The 20637-nt window shown below is 44.2% G+C and overlaps 1 protein-coding gene across 1 annotated transcript in view; it reads left to right on the top strand.

Moving 5' to 3' along the window:
- Positions 1-20637, top strand: part of LOC144697377 (transcription factor RFX3-like) — a 433584-nt gene that overhangs the window by 236171 nt on the left and 176776 nt on the right. The window contains exon 6 of the mRNA XM_078569355.1: positions 10375-10633. Coding sequence (XP_078425481.1) covers positions 10375-10633 — 259 coding nt within the window. The remainder of the gene's footprint in view (positions 1-10374; positions 10634-20637) is intronic.

Genomic DNA, 20637 nt, shown 5'->3' with positions numbered 1-20637 from the left:
ACCAGTCCAGGCACCGGAACCTGAGCTTCGGCATCCCATTGGTCTACTCCACCAAGGTGCGAGCTGCAGCATGAGCCTCGTTATACTGCAGCCTGAGGCCACTGCAAGGGTATCATCAGCCATGGCCTCTGCGGGTAGCCCTTATCCCCAAGGAGTCATCCCTGCAGCTTCTGTGGACCCTGGAAGACTGCAGGGATCTGTGACCTACTGAGGATGTAGGCGTCGTGTACACTCCCTGGAAACCGTGCGCACACCTGCAGGATGCGTTTCTGGTAGTCGCACACCAGCTGTACATTAAGTGAATGGAAGCCCTTGCGGTTGATATAGTTGACCATGTGTTGTGACGGAGATCTGAGCGCCACATGAGTGCAGTCAATTGCACGCTGCACCTGTGGGAAACCCGAGATCCCAGCAAATCCAATCGCCCTTGCATCTTGACCTCATAGATGCATTCGTGGGTGGAGACTTGTGAGATCCCACCGAGGTCACCTGTGGAGCCCTGAAAGGAGCCACTGGCATAGAAATTGAACGCCACAGTCACTTTCACCGCCACTGGCAGTGGATGTCCTCCATGTCACCATGGCGCTAAATCCTGCCGCAACTGGCAGATGTGAGCAACCAGTTCCCTAGACATTTGCAGTCTTCAGCAACACTGGTTCTCGGTCATCTGCAGGAATGAAAGGTGGCGTCTATTGACCCTGGGTGTCGCTAGGCACTGGCTTGCAATGGCTCGCTGTGGCTCTTGGGCGGTGCGTGCAGGAGCCCCAGCCACCCCTTCTTCCTGAGGTTGCTGCTCCTGCCTCTATGCAGCCAGGAGCCTCAGTCGCTGTCTCCTCCATCTTCTTTGTGCTCTGTAGCCAATCAAGCATTCAGCTAGTTCACCAGGCTCCATGACCCTGATGTACTACTCCTGCAGGATGAAAGAGACACATGATTAGCATGGGTGTATTGAGAGCCTGTCCTGGTTAAGTGTGACTGCCCCTTAATGCTTCCGGGACAGTGCTGGCCACCGCTTGGATGGCCAGAGATTAGTGTGCTGCATGGCTGCCCTGTAAGCGTGAACTATAGGGGAGACTGGTCCAAAGTGGGATGCTGACATTGCAGGGGACTGTGAGCGGCTCCAGCAGTGACTACTACATGGCCATCTTTAGTGAGGAGATTGTACAATGTGTGTAGTCCAACTGCTCTGCAGTCCACTAAAGTGCTCATGAATTTGCAGTCTGTGCCGGGGGGGGTGTGGGTGGGTTCTGGAGAACTAGGTGGCACTTTGATGCCTCTGCATTGCTTGAGTGGACAGATAAGCTTGGCAACCCCAATTATAACAATGTGGCTGCACCCAAACTGTCTCAGTTGCAGAGGAATGATCACTTACTACGGATTTGCCGAATGCCTGGCCACTTCCCTCACCCACCCTACCCCCCTCACCCTAAATGCTTTTGCGCTATATTCAATGGCAGGGCTACCCTTGCCCCCCCCCCGCGCAACCCCTCCACCAGTCGCCTCAACAGCAAGGCTGCATTTGCACCCCGCTCCCCCTCACCCTCAAATGTCGCCTCCGAGGCAGGGCGGCACTTAACCCCGACCCCCCAACCCGGCACCCCTAAAGCCTGCAAAGCAACAGGCGATCCTGGCGAGCTCTGTAGAACGTTGCTGTGCACTCACCTCCAGGCCGCCAAATGCACGTCACCTCTGTGCTGTTGTGAAACACATTGGCGTGCATTCCCACCCTTGTGGACGGACGATCCAGCGGGGGTGCAAGAGCCTGGAGGGATGGCCTGATAATGATATGCTGATGTATTACAATGAGGTTCCTGACGACCAATGGTGGGAACTGTGGCCTGCTGTCAGCGGGCTGAATGGAGAATCACGACCTGCCTTCTGGCTGTCATGAAATGGATCGCGCCATATTGTCTGCTCGCACCCGTCACCAACATGCGGCCCAATCTGTCACTTAAGGATAATGCCACAGTTAAATAATTATTTAATAACTTCTCCATAGAAAGGATTTGGAAGAAGAATTTTTTATGTTGAGTTTTTAAAGTGAATTATACTCGCACAAGATTATTTAAAAAATTGAAGACAAAACGTGGTTCAAAGGCTAATGGATTAGACATCGAAGACTGAAAACAATAAGACTGTTTCAATAATCAATAAACACCTCACACCCTTTGCATAGGTCCTAGACACACTGGGAATATCTGGCATAGGCACCCCCCTCTGGTGGTGAACACTGGGAGACAAAAACTCAGTCAGTTTCTTTTAAAACAGAAAGCTGCAGGGCTGAGCTTTTGCCAGGCTTAGGAGAGTTATTGATTGCAAAATTCATTTTTAGACCCACCGTATTTCCAGTACTACAGATGTCACTTCGGGTCCAAAATGACATCCACGTCACACTGATACACTTATGGTGCTGACCACACTGGACCCTATTTTTGTGAGGTCATTAGCATAAGCGCTGGCAGAGTCCTGGAAGTACGCAGATTGTCGTGTTAGTCAAATGTGTTGTGCTGATTTGATTCTAACAGTGTCATTTTTGACCTCAATGCTCCAGTCAAGACATTCTCTTAAACATGCATAGTTGCATATGCATTGACCAGCAGGAAGGACCTCCCCACCAGCAGTACTTAAAGGAATCATCAAACACTTTTAGGTCAGTTGCTGACTTGTTTCTACTGACTTGTTGAGTTATTAGACGTGTTTGGAGGTTTGTACTGCTACTTAAAAATGGTGAAGCCTGAAGGGAGTGATGTAGCAGATGGTGAAGGCTACTCCACCAGATCCCAGTCACAGGTGCTGTAGTCTCTATCCCAGAGGTCTTATGGTGCAGTGGTAGTGTCCCTACCTCTGAGCCAGAAGCTCGGAGTTTGAGTCCCAATCTGGGACGTGATGGCCATAGAGGTGTTGTAATGTGCCTTTAAACGATATCAAAATAACATCACCAGAAGGGGAATGTGTCATGTGATCCAGTCTTAGTTTCACTCTTGCTTTGAGCAGAGCACACACGCATAGTTTTTAAAATTCTTTCATGGGATGTTGGCTTCGCTGGCTGGGCCAGCATTTATTGCCCATCCCTGGTTGCCCTTGAGAAGGTGGTGGTGAGCTGCCTTCTTGAACCACTGCAGGCCATGTGGTGTAGGTACACCCACAGTGCTGTTAGGAAGGGAGTTCCAGGATTTTGACCCGGCAACAGTGAAGAAATGGCTGTATATTTCCAAGTCAGGATGGTGAGTGATTTAAGAGGGGAACTTCCAGGTGGTGGTGTTCCCATCAATCTGCTGCCCTTGTCCTTCTAGATGGTTGTGGTCGTGGGTTTATAAGGTGCTATCGAAGGAGCCTTGGTGAATTCCTGCAGTGCACCTTGTAGATGGAACACTGTGCTGCTACTGTGTGTCGATGGTGGAGGGAGTGAATGTTTGTGGATGTGGTGCCAATCAAGTGGGCTGCTTTGGCCTGGATGGCATCAAGCTTCTTGAGAGTTGTGGGAGCTGTACTCATCCAGGCAAGTAGGGAGTATTCCATCACACTCCTGACTTGTGCCTTGTATATGGTGGACAGACTTTGGGGAGTCAGGAGGTGAGTTACTCGTCACACGATTCCTAGCCCATGACCTGCTCTTGTAGCCACAGTATATATATGGCTAGTCCAGTTCAGTTTCTGGTCATTGGTGACCACCAGGATGTTGATAGTAGGGGATTCAGTGACGGTAATGCCATTGAACATCAAGGGGCGATGGTTAGATTCTCTTTTGTTGGAGATGGTCATTGCCTGGCACTTGTGTGGCGCGTATGTTACTTGCCACTTGACAGTCCAAGCCTGGATATTGTCCCGGTCTTGCCACATTTGGACATGGACTGCTTCAGAATCTGAGGAGTCGCGAATAGTGCTGAACATTGTACAATCATCAGCGGACACCCCCACTTCTGAGCTTATGATGGAAGGAAGGTCATTGTAGAAGAAGCTGAAGATGGTTGGGCCGAGGACACTACCCTGAGGAACTCCTACGGTGATGTCCTGGAGCTGAGATGACTAACCTCCAACAACCACAACCATCTTCCTTTGTGCTAGGTATGACTCCAACCAGTGGAGAGTTTTCCCCCTGATTCCCATTGACTCCAGTTTTGCTAGGGCTCCTTGATGCCATAGCCTGTCAAATACTACCTTGATGTCAAGGGCAGTCAATCTCACCTTACCTTGTGAGTTCAGCTCTTTTGTCCATGTTTGAACCAAGGCTGTAATGAGGTCAGGAGCTGAGTCGCCCTGGTGGAACCCAAACTGGGCGTCAGTGAGCAGGTTATTGCTAAGCAAGTGCCGCTTGATAGCACTGTTGATGACCCCTTCCATGCTCGAGAGTAGACTGATGTGGCGGTAATTGGATGGGTTGGATTTGTCCTACTTTTTGTGTACAGGACATACCTGGGCAATTTTCCACATAGCCGGGTAGATGCCAGTGTTGTAGCTGTACTGGAACAGCTTTACTATGAGTGCAGCAAGTTCTGGAGCACAAATCTTCAGTACTATTGCAGGAATACTGTCAGGGCCCATAGCCTTTGCAGTATCGAGTGTTTCAGCCATTTCTTGATATTACGCGGAGTGATTCGAATTGGCTGAAGACTGGCATCAGTGATGCTGGGGACCTCTGGAGGAGGCCGAGATGGATCATCTACTCGGAACGTCTGGTTGAAGATTGTAGCAGATGCTTCAGCCTTATCTTTTGCACTGATGTGCTGGGCTCCTCCATCATCGAGGATGGGTATACTTCTGGAGCCTCCTCCTCCAGTGAGTTATTTAATTGTCCGAGGGTGGCAAGGATGCAGAATGTAATTGGGCGGACGACTTTAATGTCCATCACCAAGAGTGGCTCGGTAGCACCACTACTGACCGAGCTGGCCGAGTCCTAAAGGACATAGCTGCTAGCCTGGGTCTGCAGCAGGTGGTGAGGGAACCAACAAGAGGAAAAAACATACTTGATCTCATTCTCACCAACTTGCCTGCCGCAGATGCATCTGTCTGTGACAGTATCGGTAGGAGTTGAGGAATTCCGACTGTATACAGGTGAGACAGATGGTATGATTCCGTGAGGATGACTATGTCAGGCTGTTGTTGGACTAGCCTGTGAGACAGCTCTCTCCCAATTTTGGCACTAGTCCCCAGATGTTAGTAAGGAGGACTGCAGGGTCGACAGGACTGAGGTTTCCATTGTCATTTCCGTCCAGTTTTATTCTTTTTTGTGACTTTGTAGCATTTCAGAGGGCATGTGAGAGTTAACTACATTGCCGTGGCTGTGGGCCTGGAGTCACGTGTAGGCCAGACCAGGTAAGGACAGCAGATTTCCTTCCCTAAAGTGCATTAGTGAACCAACAATCGTTTGACTTTTAATTCCAGATTTTTATTGAATTCAAATTCCACCATCTGCCGTGGCAGGATTCGAACCCGGGTACGCAGAGTATTACCCTGGGTCCCTGGATTACTAGTCCAGCAACAATACCACTGTGCCATCACCTCCCCCTCAGACAGGCAGGTGGTAAGAGTGGAAGAGCCTCCTGGTCAGCCAGAACCATGTAGTAGCTGCAGCGCAACAGCCTCCCCGCATTTAAGGACTGTATGCGAGGTTGTTGCCACAGGGTGTACTCTGTGGAAAGCAGCTTCCTCACTTAGATGGGCTAATGGAGATAGAGAATTTTTATCCCTCTGGACCTGTGGCATGACAGTGAGTGTACAGAGACGTCACAGAGGAGGACAAGCTGCACGAGGAGGGAGGAGAAAAAGGAGGAGAGAGAAGAGCTCTCAACAGAAGACCATATCCAAGTAGAGTCCTAAGGGAGCAATTCTCCTACCTCAACCTCAGTGAGGAACAGCATGTGTGACATCTCTGTTTCACTGAGGAGGTGCTCACAGAAGTTTGCCGTCTTTTGTAGGCAGACTTGCAGCCTCAGTGTAGGGTGTATGGAGGCATTGCCAGTAGCTGCAAAGGAGACCATAGCCTTGAACTTCTTTGTGCTGAGCAATCTCCAGCTGGAGCAGGTGACATAACAACATTTCCCAATTTACCATCTGCAGTAAGTCCTCATTTAAAGTTGTGGCTGCATTCCTGAAAATTGCGACTTTAACTGAAACATAGGTTCCTATGGAAATCAATGTTAAAACTAGAGTTAAGCTCTGTAGGACCTTCCTTATCAAAAAAAGAAACATTCAGCAATTACTACCTGTAACTTGAAATATCTTACATTGCTAAATTCTTACATTGATAAATGAAAATTTCAAAAATAAAATAAATTTATTTATTTATTTAAACTTTCTTACAATTAGAGTACATATCCATCATCCCTACTCTCTACTTTCTATCAACTGACCAATCTCCTAACCAGGTCAATAGCCTGCGTTTAATTCCATGAGCTTTAATTTTAGCTAATGTTCTCTGACTGAATGCCTTCTGGAAGTCCATATTAACTACATCCATAGACATTCCCGTATATACTAGTTTAGCTACTTCCATAAAAAAATCAGTTAGGTTTGTTATACATGACTTATCCATTGCAAATCCATGTTGGCTCTCTAATCAGCTAAAATTTCTCTAAATGCTCAGTCACTCTGACCTTAATTATAGATTCACATAACTTCCCCACAATAGATTTTAGACTAGTGGTCTATAATTTTCTGTTTTTTGTCTCTCATGTTTCTTAAATAATGGAGTTACATTTTTAATTTTCCAGTTTAAAGGGACATTTCCTGAATAAAGGGAGCTATGGAAGATTATAGTTAAAGTATCTACCTACTGCCTTTAAAATCCTGGGGTAGAAGATACCCGGTCCATAGATTTGTCAGTCTTTAGTGTTATTTTTACGAAGAGTTTAGAATGGGAAGACATTGAATGTAAGATTGATTATAGGACAGAGTAAGGGAAACCTTTTTCACACCAAAATTTGTGAGGCCATGGAATAGGCTAACAGTTAGTGATTGAGACAGCAATGATGTCAACATTTAGGTTAGATAGGTAGCTGCAGTCTAGGGGAATAACAAATTGGTAAAGAGTGGGACATGGGATTAGGACTGCGATGGCGTGGATGACAAAACACCATGAAGGGCAAGTTGAGCTTAATTTTTATATATTCTAATTTTTGTGCAGTCTTTTTCCTATTTGAAAATTTTGTTATGAACAAGCATGAGGAGTAGTTTCCCCCAGAACTCCTGGTGTCTCCCTACACATTACATTACATGCATAGAATTACGTAGAATATACAGCACAACAATAGGCCATTTGGCTCAACTAGTCTCTATGGTGTTTATCCTCCACACAAGTCACCCCCATTCCATCTATCTCATCTCAGCCTTTCAGCATATCTTTCTATTCTTTTTTTTCTCATTTACTTATCTACTTTTCTTTGGAAAGCTTCTAAGCTACTTGCCTCAACCACTTCCTGTGGTAGTGAGTTCCACTGGTTAACCACTTCCTGAGTAAAGAGATTTCCCCTTACTTCCTGATTTGATTCATGGGTAATTATCTCATGAATCTACCATGGATGGAAAAATATTCTCTCCACATTGACCCTCTCCAAACATTCATGACCTTAAAGACCTCTAAGTCTTTTTTATTCTGAAGAAAAATGCTCTAACTTGTTCAGTCTTTCCCGATAGCTGTAATCTTTCAGCCTGGGTACCATGCTTGTAATCCTCTTTTCCACTTGCTCCAGTGTTTCTATGGGGAGAATTTTCTCCCCATTGTGGGGGCTGAGTGGGAGTGTGCGCAGGCGGTCGTGCAGCCGATTGCTGCCCACAACCGGCTGCGTGCCGCCATTTTATGTGGGCGGGCCAATTAAGGTCACTGAGCGCTTCCTGTGGGAGTGGGGGGAGGAGAGAGAGTCGGGGCCTGTTTCGCACATGCGGGCGAAAGAGCGCAGAAATCTCCCTGAGGCACAGAACTGATTACGAAGAAGTAAAATAAAGAGAAAAAAAATTATTCAGAGATATCCTCTCTTGTGACAGTGTCACATGAGCTGGGACATGTCAATGAACATTAATGGAAAAATTTATTAAATTTATAAACCCTTCATGAAACCTCATCTTGCCAGTGGATGAAGTTCCATGAAAAATGTGAAGGTCGCCTGGGCTCTTCGCCTGCACGCCAGCCTCAGGGTTGGACTTGGCTGCGCACCCGCTGAACTGAAAATCTAAATGACGCGCGGTGATGTTGGGACGCCCACCCGACGCCACCACGTGTCATTTTATGCCTTGGCGAGCAGGCCCCGACCCCGTTCACCAAGCCGAAAATTCAGGCCTATGTCTTTTTTATAGTATGGAGACCATAACTGTGCACAGTACTCTAAGTGTATTCGTCACAATCCCTATCAGTATGGTCAAATTTAAGATATTGATTGATCAATGTTTATATGCAAGCTATGATTGGTTTGATCCAAACAACAGCTTGCATTTATGTAGCATCTTATGCATAGTAAAACATTCAAGGCTCTTCGCAGGAGCAGAATCAGATTAGTATATCAGTATCCAAGCTTTAACATAGCCTTGCAAAATTACTGAATTTTCCAACTATCAAAATTAACTGACAAAAATACAGTGATATTTCATCCTTATGTTACTGCTGAAAGCCATGATAGTACATCTTGGCAAGAATGTTTAGCAAAATATTTTCCAGTGAGTAGCTTAAGTGTTGGTGTATTATTAGTTTATGAATTCCCATTGTTAATTTAATAAATTAATTTCTGTATAGAAGCATTTATGCAACATTAAAATCTGGATAACAGTGTTGGAAGCTGGAGAATTTTATATGCTTCCTCAAATAGGTTTAGCCCCAGTGTATCATGAGATGTGAGTAGAGAACAAAATGTTTAATTTGAAGAAGCAGACTGAGCTCAGCCTTGACATTTAAGTAGAGACTATTATTAATCACGAGAGGAGTCATTGGATCTTAAGAGCTCTGACAGCATGGATAGAGGCCTAAATGAGTCAAAAGAAAATGGGGAAAAAGGTTATATTGGGAGTTTAACTCTATGAGACATGAAATAAATGTTAAGCTGTGGCTTAGCAAATTTGGCAGATAGAACTCAAAACTGAACTCTGAATTTAGCTTGCTATGGGCACTGCGTGTCCAGACATTAAAAAAATTATGATCAGCCTTGTGCTCAGGTGGCTTGTTTGCTCCAAATTATTACTTTTTCTATCATCATGACCTGTGTTCAGTTGCTAGCATCCTAATTGATCAGGATCACATGTAAATTGAGTTTGATGATTTTCAACTTGTGTTGTGTTCATGCACAAATAAATGATGATATGCATTAACTAATACTGGTACTGACCAGTTTTCATTTTTTTCTGATAAACCCATTGGCAGCTGAATAATAAACCACACTGACTACTGCTCCTTCAAAGGATCAATTGTAATGCCTCAAAATTGGATTATGTAGGTCTCAATTGATAGAGAAGGAAGCAACAACTAGGAATAGTTGTGGATAATATATTTCTGTGTTGTTCATAACAATATAGTTCTGTGTTCATTACAGATGTACAGAATAACTTTCCCAAACAAAAAAGCTATACATTGAAAAAAGTTACAGGCCCAGTAATATTGCTTTGTACCTAAGTGGCCAATCTTGATTTCCCTCCTGATGTTACTCTTTGTTCATATTGCAGTTTTGCCTATATTGAAATCTAATGTAAAATCAAGTGAATAGATTATGTTCCTATTTCAATATTGCTTTGTCCAGTAGAACTTCTATATATTATACTCGATCAAAAATCTCTACATTTGGAAGGGATAAAACATGAAGAAAGTTGTTCCTTGCAACAAGATCTCTATAAGTAAATGTTATACAATCACCTAGAACACTGTATAGCAATCAGAAATGTTCAAGTGATTTGTGAGTGAATGTCAAACAGGTAGAATCAATTTTTCTTGAGGCAAAAAGTTTGATTAATTATTTTATTGTCCAACATTTGAGGGGAAAGCAAAATGTAATGCGGTTGATTATAATGACCGCCAGTCTGATGTGGCCTCCACAATATAAAATTGATTCCTTGTTAATTAGTCAGTTTTTGCTATGCTACAATCTTTACCAATTTTGTTTCTTAAGATATTTGCTACTTTTAATTTACAATTTGAAAATATAAATTCATATTATTGAACAATAAATGCCTTTAAATCATTTGATGCAATCAATGATATGCTATGAAATGGTTTACAGGCTTTTACAACCTCATAAACCATGTATTCTCAGCAATGCATTCGGTTAAACAATCATGGTTAGGTCCCAGCATGCGGGTTTAATCAATTTATTTAAAAGTTTGTTTTGATCTTGTTAACCTTCTGCTGTTGCAAATATTGTAACAAGAATATTAAACTTTGCTTTTAATGATTTTCCTCAGACGCTCAACTACCTATCCCTACTCAGAGGCCCAAATGTATAGCCAGAACACAGGAGGAACATATTTTGACTCCCAAGGAAACTCTGCACAGGTGACAACGGTGGTCTCGTCCCACAACATGGTGGGCACTGGCGGCATTCCAATGGGCGTTACAGGCGGTCAGATAATCAGCAGCTCAGGGGGTGCCTATCTTATAGGCGGGTCAATGGAGGGATCCAATCACCCAGTCAGCCACACAACACGTGCTTCTCCAGCCACAGTAAGTACTTGCAGAATATAATGCATATAATGCTTTGGCCTGCTGTAAATTTTAATTCAGATAATGTTAGTTGTATTGTTATAGATATAAATCTTGATGAACTGGGGATCAAGGCTGAGTTATCCAAAAACAGATGTTGATACATTTGTCATTTCTAATTAAAATTTTCCTGATAGATATGGACTGAAGAAAGCTATTGTTTGATTCTTCACCTGATTTGAATGTATATATATTTTTTTAGTTGTTTGTGTTTTACAACAATGAATAAAAAAGTACAATTTCCAAGTTTTACCTGACACCCAATATGCCCTGTAACTCATTGGTGCACATTTTAGCAACATTAAAGCATAAAGGGGTGTAAACCCCATAGCACTGGCCTGCCATTACAAAGTGTATGCAGGGAACAATTCCTACACCAAATAGGTCGACCTGAAGTTCAGGACATTGGGCCTCTGCTCTTATTAAATTAGAGGAGGGAAAGCAATCATAGAAGCTGCAGGGAGGCCAAGTGGGGACCTGCAAAGTTCTTCAGGACTGGCATCCCTGGGTATTTTTGTAAGAAAGTAGCTTTAATGAATTATGTCTCATTGGTGGCCATGGGGTTCAATGAAGAATGCTGGATGGGAGCAGGCCTGTCAACTGACCAGCTCATTGCTAGTGAGTTTTCAGAACAGGTCCTTTAAAGTGCATTAGGCCTCTAAGTTATATTCTAGGGAACTAACACATGTTTTAGTTATCTGCTGGAGACATCTAAACAAATTTAGAAACAGGACTAACACCTGAGCAGATTGGCCATGGAAAGCGGGAGCAAAGCGCACCAATTTCCACCCCCATACTATTTTTTAATTACATTTATACATACAGGCAGATCTCTGTGGCATTATTCACATTCAAAAATAAACTGCTACATAATTATAGGGTTTATTCCATGTTGGGATAGCATTTCGGACTAGTTAATGCTTTACAGTGACTATATAAATCAAATTCCATCAAATATCCACATATTAATATTTCCGTTTTTATCTGTCTGGACTGGTTTGATTGGTCAGTTTAAGGACCGCGCTGTTGTTGGGTTTATTTGATGGGCGGTACCTGCTGCATGTGGGACACATGGAGGACTGGAGCGCATGATGCACGTGCAGCTGCCAACGTTTGATGGCGATGGTGGCTGAGCGAGGTGTGTTGGTGGAGAACAAAAGCAGCGTATGTTAAGGAGAGCCGGAAAACAAACCTAGTTGGAAAGATTTTTCCGTGAGGGACAGGGTAGGATTGATGGGAGGGCTGGAGATGGCAAGAGCAGGATGGGGCTGGCATGGGAGGGATGGTAGGAATTGGATAGGGATGGCATGATAGAGATGGCATTGGAGGGCGGGTATGATTTGGGAGGAGTGGATGAGATGATGGAAATGGTTATGGGTGAAATTATGGCAAGGGAAAATGACTTCATTGTGCTAAAAATGAAGATTCACTAGATTTGAATGCATAAGGGTTAGAAACGCTGTCAGGTGAATTAAAATAATACATCAGCATAGCGTCTATAGATGAAGAAGATGATAACAGCCTGTGTCCCTCCAGAGTTTTGATAGTGTAACTCCACTAGGCATACCACCATACAAACTTAAACTCTAGGAAGGATCAGTTATATTGTTGATAGGAAGCCTGGACCTGAAACAGGGACTTTATCATGAAACAAGATTGGTAGTTAGGAAGCTGTTTTGTTCGATGGGAGATGCTGCAGTTATAACAGGCAAATTTCAAGAAAATAGAAGGCTGGATTTTGTGGAGTTGGGAAGGCTCTATAGACCTTTAAAAATGGAGGGTGGGACCTGGATACAGAAGTCTTGCCCCCATTTCCAACAGATGCAATTTTTGCTGGCAGGGGGAAGGGGTAAGGGTTCACACAGGAGGGAAACCTGAATTCAACAAGGCCACTTGAACTCAATGCTGAGTTGAAACAGCCTCCATTTTGGCTGTTACAAGGGCCTTAACCCGCAGTGAGACAGTCACGAATTGATGGAGTAGGCATAAATGATCTTGAATGGCAGATAAGGTATGTGTAACTGTTATGCTCTGAAATTTTTAAAAATCTCCCGCTCTTTCAATTTAAAAAAAAACTGGCTGTAGCTACCAGTGAGAGTTTTAAAAAAAAGCCCTTTGCTGAACTGTGTTGATTGGCAGGCGCAAGTTAGAAAAAAAGCATCTGGTTGTGCAGTTTCAATAGAGATCTTTGTTAACATTTCCCAAAGGATATCATTATGTTATTATGAATGATTGGCTGAGTTGCAAAAGCTATAATTATCTCAGCAGGGGTTCTGAGTTCACAGTTTGATTAACAGTTTAAAGAGCCTATTAAAGGATTAGCTCTTTGATGTGGTATCTGAATAGAAGTGTATTTGTTTTTGTAAGAGGTTAGCCTCTTGAGATTTAAAAGCTTTGCATGGGTTTTCGCTATCAACTGTGTAGGAATCAAAGCTGTGATAGACAGTTAGAAGTTTATTTTTTTTCATTTCCACATGGCTCCTGAGATCTGCCTATGGTGGATACCGTGTGAGTGGCTATTGCGTTAGCATGGAGGGTACGAGGGGCCATGGGTGGGGGGATTAGACTATCCCAGAGAACCGAGGTAGGCCTTCTAATCAGCCCACCTCAGCTGCCCCATGGGCACTTGTGCTCTGCTTTTAGGGTCAATGGGCCTGACTCTATGCTGCCCCCACAGCCCCAAGCAAAAATGGGTTTCCAGGTACTTTTTACCGAGGTGGGTCTGGCGAGTTGGCAAATTTCCCAATTTGAAATATCTGCCTCGGTAGCCAAAAAGCAGCCAGAGTGTTTCTACCTTGAATAATATTGAGCCCATCAGATGTAAATCTTCCTTTCAAACTCAAGAGAAAACATTTCCCAATTAGTCTTTCATATTTTATGAATAGAAACAAGCTACAAGGCCAGGCTCTTGACAATATTTGTATTTATATTGTGTTATGGTCCCAGCTATGAGAATACTGGCCAGGCTGGATATTGTTAAGATCTGGCTTGATAGACCATGATCATTTAAAGAATATAATGTGTGGAAGAACCAAGGGCAAAGAAATAAGTGGCAGGACTCCAAGAGTAAATTGAAACACCAAAAGAATCTTCACTTTATGAACTTGAACAAAACAAACACAAACGATAATGACTAAATAGGTACATTGGGGAAATAAGCCTGAACTTCCTTGGAGTGGCAATCAACGTTGGATTGCCACTGTTCCCAGTTTTTTTACCTTAATTTTGTTTCGATCCTATCTAGCCCAACATTCTGACTCGGGCCAGGCGAGATCCAGGCATTGCAGTACCTCACTGGGGCCTAGTGTCAAAGTGCAGCTGAACTGAAGGGAAGGAGCCCCCCCCCCTCCCGGCCCAAAACCATTCTTTTTATTCATTCATGGGATGTGGGCGTCGCTGGCTGGGCCAGCATTTATTGCCCATCCCTAATTGCCCTTGAGAAGGTGGTGATAAGCTGCCTTCTTGAACTGCTGCAGTCCATGTGGTGTAGGTACACCCACAGTGCTGTTAGGGAGGGGGTTCCAGGATTTTGACCCAGCGACAGTGAAGGAATGGCGATATATTTCCAAGTCGGGCTGGTGTGTGGCTTGGAGGGGAACTTCCAGGTGATGGTGTTCCCATCTGTCTGCTGCCCTTGTCCTTTAAGATGGTACTGTTTGTGAGCTTGTATGGTACCTATTTTTACAGCACTAGCTGCTGTAAGTTAAAGGTCCATTGAAGTTTGAAGGTCCTTGATGGGCCAGGGAGAAGGTAAGTATCTAAGGTAAATGGATAGGATTTGCAGGAGATGGAAGGATGGGAAGTTGGGGGGATGGGATGTTGGCGGAGATCGGCGTGTTGGAGGGGGGGCCGGTGGGAGCGGTTGGAGGTGGGGGTTGGTTGGTGTTGGAGGGGTTCGGAGGTCAGGGGTTTGGAGGTTGATGGTGAGTTGAGCCTCGGGTCGGGCCAGGTCTGGGCAGGAGAGTTGTCGGGTCAGGTCAGTCCTGGTAAGGTAGGGAGAGTGGTGGCGAGGGGAGCATGGAAGAGTCCCCGTAAGGTTTGGGGAGTTCCTGTCAGGGGTTGTGGGGTGAGTCCCGTGGGGGCAGTGTTTGGGTTTGGGGGGGGGTCAGTGTGTAGAGACCCATAGGGGGTTGAGGATGATGGAGGAATCCCGTGGGGTCTTTGGTGGGGGTGGGTGGGAAATGGTAGTCGGGTGGGGGTGGGGGGAGACCCCTGGAGTGTCGGGGGGGGCGGGGGAGTTCCCTGGGTCTGTACAGTAGTTACCCAGAATTTAGAAGTGGTTTTAATCCTTCTAACATTTTCTGGGCAACTATTGATGTAGCCCAGTCGGAACCATCTGAAGTTTGCGATTTAAATCACATTTTCGGAAGGTTCCCAGTGCAGGGCAGTTGCCCAGGGGAAGTTTGCACCTTTGCGCAATTGCCATACAAACCTTACCTGTGAATTTCCAAAGGGGATTCACCAGCGCATCTTTTGGGGTAACCCCCTAATACGAGGCCCTGGAGCTCAGAAGTCATGGCCCAATGATTCTAAACAATATGAGCTGGTACCTTAAACTCAATCCAACAGACTAAGCCCAGCTTAACCATTTTTACTGTGGCTTTTACTCTGATAGACTTTTAAACATACTCATACTCTAGAAGGCAGTTCCTTTCCCTCTGGGTCTCGCTGCATGGTCACAGCTCAGGTCTATGGTATATTCCTACCAATACAACCTCCTGGTCCAAGCATAGGCATCGCTGATGGTCACATGCCATGACCCACCAGACACACGTAGACACTCCCTTGGCATTAATTCCATAGCTGGACTTCTCTCTTTACAGAGTTACTTGGTCCTACCCAATCCTCTAGAACTCCTTATTTTCCTCTCTAAACATACAGAGCTGAGTTCTCTGGTAAAACACAACAGACTGGATGTCTGCACCCTCCAGGTCAGCTTCCCTTCTACTTTTCCCTAAAAAAAAGCCCTACCCCACCAGTTTTCCTTTTAAAGCATAGCTCCACCCTTAGCAATTTTCTCCAATGCAACCTCAGGGCTTTCTTGCTTCTAAAAGCCTCTCAGTTGGGTCAAAAATTCAAGCATTGTTGGTAAACACACCCAGGCATACTAAACCAAACCGAAAGTAAACAATTCCCAATTCACCTTAAACTGAAACCAAATCTCTACCTTTTTAACCCTTAGTATAATCCACAATGGAGACAGTTATAACAATTGCTAGGCCTGTTTTTACACGTCAACAGCTTTATGTAGCTTTTTGCAGAGTGAGAACTTCTGATTCTGTGAAAGCCTTTGGCGAAAGAGTAACTAGAAATCCTGTTTTTAAAGAAGCACTTTTGCAATATAGATACTAATCTGACTGCATACGTTTGCAGGTCTCTGCTAGTTTTTATTAAGTGGTATTCTGAGATTTTTTTTACTGCTGCTTTGATGATTAAATTCCACAATCCTGTCCCTTGCTGCTTTCCAAGAGGGAGAGAGAGAGAGATTGAAAGAGACACACCCACACATATGTATATTGCATTACATATGTATTTAATATTTATTCTCTCGTTGAGAAAATGCAGCATGATCACATAAAAGATGTATCGCTGAAATTATATATCTCAAATTTAAGCAGTACTGGGTAATAAGAGTGGGTGTTTATTTGTGCTGTGGTCCCTTTTCTTTGCTTATACTAGGGATTCCTGCTGTCAGGGATGGGAATCCTTGAATTTGGCAGCACTGTCGTGGGACTGCTGGGTTTTGACAGCTTGAAGGGGATTGTTGATTTGCCATCATGGCGAAGGGAGAACCTAAGGCTTGGCAGAAAGAAATTAAATGTTGGATTTGGATTGTCGGTATGTTTCTGGTGTCTGCCAAGAGTAGGGAGAGGATTTGAGCCTTAGCGGTGGAGGTAGATTTGGTAGCATTGGTTTTAACTATTACGAAATCCCTGGAGTTTGTGTTTGGTACTAGGGAGTCTTTATATCTGTCTTCTCATTTATCTGTATTTGGCAAATGTGAGCAGTTGGTGTATTTACATGTTCTAACTTTCAGCAAAACATAGTTGTGTTTTTAATTCATTCTTGAAAACTGGGCATTGCTGCCAAGACCAGCATTTATTGTCCATCCCTAATTCCCCTTCAGAAGGTGGTGATGTGCAAACTTCTTAAACCACTGCAGTCCTTGTGCTGGTGGTGCTCTCACAATGCTGTTAGGTTGAGAGTTCCAGGATTTTAACCCAGTGATGCTGAAGGAATTATATTACGTATATGCCCATGTTAGGATTAGGAACTCGGAGGTGATGTTGTTCTCATGCACCTGCTGCTCTTGCTCTTGGATGGTGGAGGTTGTGGATTTTGGAGTAACTCCCACAGAAGAATTGGCAAGTTGCTGCATTTTATCCTTCTGATAGTATACACTGCAGCCAAAGTAGGCTAGTGAAGGGTGCGCGTGTATAAACTGGTGGTTGAAGTGCTGATCAAGTAAAGTGTTACATCCTGGATAGTGTCAAGTTTATTGAGGATTGTTGCAGTTGCACCCATCCAGGCACGTGCACAGCATTCTATTACAAAGTCACCAGCCTTCGGCTGTCCTCTTGGATCTTCAGGCTTCTCTTGAACCCATTTTGCTCCAAGTCTGCTACCCACAGCTCTCCCTCTTTAATTTGGAGCCTATTGCTCTGCTTCTTTTTCTCTACTTTACTTAACAGGATCTGTTTCTGATCCCTGACCTTGTCCCTTACCTGGGAACTTCTTATGGGACATGTTTCTGCCCCACTCCCTGGTTTGAGATCTTCTTCTTTGTTTGGGACCTTCTCCCTGTACCCCTCCCTGTGTTCTGCTTCCTGGTACAACTTCTCTAGAATGGCGCTCCTCTTTAGGTCACCTGACTTCTAGTTTCACGTTGTTTCACTCTTATTTTTCTTGTATGCATGTGCGCAAAGCCAGTTCCTGGCCTAAAGACATCAAAGAAATGAACTGCGCATGTGCGCAGGGTCGGTTCCTGGCCTGAAGATGTGAAAAACCACTAACAGCACATGTGTGGCCTCATTTCCAGCTGGCGCGTGCGTGAGGTCTGCGTATGTGCAGCCATTCTGTGGCCAGCACATGCACAGGAAGCCCGAGGCCCACTGGGAACTGTAGTGCCCAAACTCCAGACTCCGAATTTAGGTAAGTATTTTTGGGTTTCCTAACGCATGAAGGACTACCGAAGGATAGGTTTGCAACTCCAATGAAGCAACCCTGTACCACAAAATGTTTTCAAAGAAAACGCTAGGAACAGCAAACAACACCAACAAAACATCTGGATTTAAACAGATAAAGGGAAGATTTCACGACAGTCCTCCTTTGCTGCAACAAAAGTGGTCTGTAAAAGCTAACTCCGCTCGTTGTCAAAAAGTTCAGCAAACCCCACGGCTTCAATCATCCCAAGCTAAAATCACTGCCATGCCAATACTGAAGTAGTACCTAAACGTGGGTAACGTCATCAATTTTCGAAGACTGGTTCCACTATGAATTTGTACCAAATGTCAGATAATATCTCAGACAGAACAAACTATCGGGAAAGGTTATCCTACTGCTTGACAACTGCCCTGCACACGCATCCCCAGAGAACCTGGTAATGCAAGATGAAAATATCAAATGCATCTTTCTACTGTTGCAGTAAGAGGTGCACGGTAAGTGAGGGGAGACTTTAGCCTGAGTGAGACAGAGACTGAGTAAGTATATTTGGGAATTTGGTTCAAAGTGGGAATTTGGTACATAGGGGGAAAGAGGTGCTTCAAGTAAGGTTTATTGCAAGGAGTAAAGTGTGCTGAGTGGAGAGTTCGGTGAAGGGCAGGAAGGAGTTGCTTTTTTTCTTCTACTCTTTTTCAGCCTCCAGTATTTGATTTCTACTTTGATGCAGCAAAAGGAGCAGGTAAACCAGTAACTTGTATTATTACTTTTATCAGTATTGTAAGTACTATATTGTTTTATCAGTATTTTAAAGTTTACTGGCAGTGCCAAAACCTATTGGGAGGTGTAGGCTTTATTAATTATAATTAATTAGCAACAATTAATTAACTTCGGCTCCAGGTTATTGAGCTGGAGGCCAAGCTACAAACACTGCGACATATCAAGGAGGGGGGAGGTTACCTGGACACTTTATTCCAGGAGGTGGTTACACCCCTAAGGATAGAGTCTTCTGATTTGGTCAATGGTCAGGGACAGAAGGGTATGACTGCAAGTGCAAGTGAGGCAGGTAAGGGGACCCAGAGGGCAGGAGTGAAGGAGCCTCGGCCTTTGCAATGGTCCAATAGGTTTGAGGTTTTTCAGCTTGTTTGGATGGAAGTGGGGTCTGCAGGGTGTATGAGCTGACTGGCCAAGGCACCTTGGTACAGGGAACCATTCAAGCAGGGGGATTTACAAGGAATGTAGTGGTAATAGGGGACAGTATTCCCTGCAGCAAAGAGCGAGAGTCCAGGTGGCTGTGTTGCCTGCCTGGTGCCAGGGTTTGGGACATCTGCTCAGGGCTGGAGAGGAACTTGGAATGGTCCATGTTGGAGCTTGGCACTAAATTAAGAAGCAGAACTTCAAAGGTCATAATCTCTGGATTATTACCTGAGCCACGTGCAAATTGGCATGGGGCAAATCTGATTGGGGAAATGAGTCCATGGCTCAAAGACTGGTGTGGAAGAATGAGTTCCGGTTCGTGGAGCACTGGCACCAGCACTGGGGAAAGTGGGATCTGTACCATTATGATGGTGTACACCTGAACTGTGCTGGGACCGGTGTTCTTGTGAGCTGTATAACTAAGGAAGTAGAGAGGGTTTTAAACTAAGTAGTCGGGTCAAGGGTACAAATTTGGAAAGATGTGGTAAATCAAAGAGTAGAGACAAGGCAAAAGAGAAAGGTATTATTACAGGAAATTAAAAACAGACCGTGACAGGAAGGGATAGAGAGTACAAATCTAACAGTAAATCAACAGATGAGACTAGAGGTTATGAAAAGAATAGAAGAATAAAGTTCAGGCTCTGATCTTAATGCACAAAGCATTCAAAACAAAACAGATGAACTGAGAGTGCACATAAAAATAAATAAGTACGATTTGATAGCTACTTTAGAGACATGGCTGCAGGAGGACCTGGATTGCGACCTGAATATTAATGGGTATAGGACATTTAGGAAGGACAGGAAGCGAGGAAAAGGTGGAGGGGGTGGCTCTGTTAGTTAATGATGGTATTAGCATAATAGAGAGGGATGACCTAAGTTTAGGAACCAGGATGTGGAAACGGTTTGGGTAGAGATGCGAAATGGTGAAGGCAAGAAGTCACTTGTGGGAGTCATGTACAAGCCCCCAAATAGTAATCACATGGTAGTGTGGAGTATAAAGGAAGAAATAACAGGAGCTTGTCAGAAAGGTACGGCGATAATCATGGGAGATTTTAATCTACATATAGACTGGAAAAGTCAGATGGGCAAAGGTAGCCTGGATGAGGAGTTCATAGAATGTTTTCAGGATAGTTTCTTAGAACAGCATGTTCTGGAGCCAACCAGAGAGCAGGCCATACTAGGCCTGGTATTATGCACTGAGATGGGATTAATTAATTATTTTATAGTGAAGGCACCCCGAGGTAGCAGTGACCATAACATGATTGAATTTTACATTCAGTTTGAGGGAGACAGAATTGGGTCCAAGACCATGTTTTTAAGTTTAAATAAGGGCAATTATGAGGGCGTGAAAGCAGAGCTGGTTAAAATGAATTGGCAAATTAGGTTAAGGGATAGGTCAATAGAGATGCTGTGGCAAACATTTAAGGGGATATTTTAGAATACACAGAATAGATACATTCCAATGAGTAAGAAAACGACCAAGGGACGGACATACCATCCATGGTTAACTGGAAAGGTTAAAGATAGTGTCAAACTGAAAGAAAAATATATAATTGTGCAAAGGTAGGTGGAAGGCCAGAAGATTGGATGAATATAAGGAACAACAAAGG

This window comes from Cetorhinus maximus, chromosome 2 (genome assembly GCF_964194155.1).
Source record: "Cetorhinus maximus chromosome 2, sCetMax3.hap1.1, whole genome shotgun sequence".
In the NCBI taxonomy this organism is placed as follows: Eukaryota; Metazoa; Chordata; class Chondrichthyes; order Lamniformes; family Cetorhinidae; genus Cetorhinus; species Cetorhinus maximus.
Note: the sequence above shows the minus strand (reverse complement) of the source record. Positions and strands in the feature narration are given on the sequence as shown.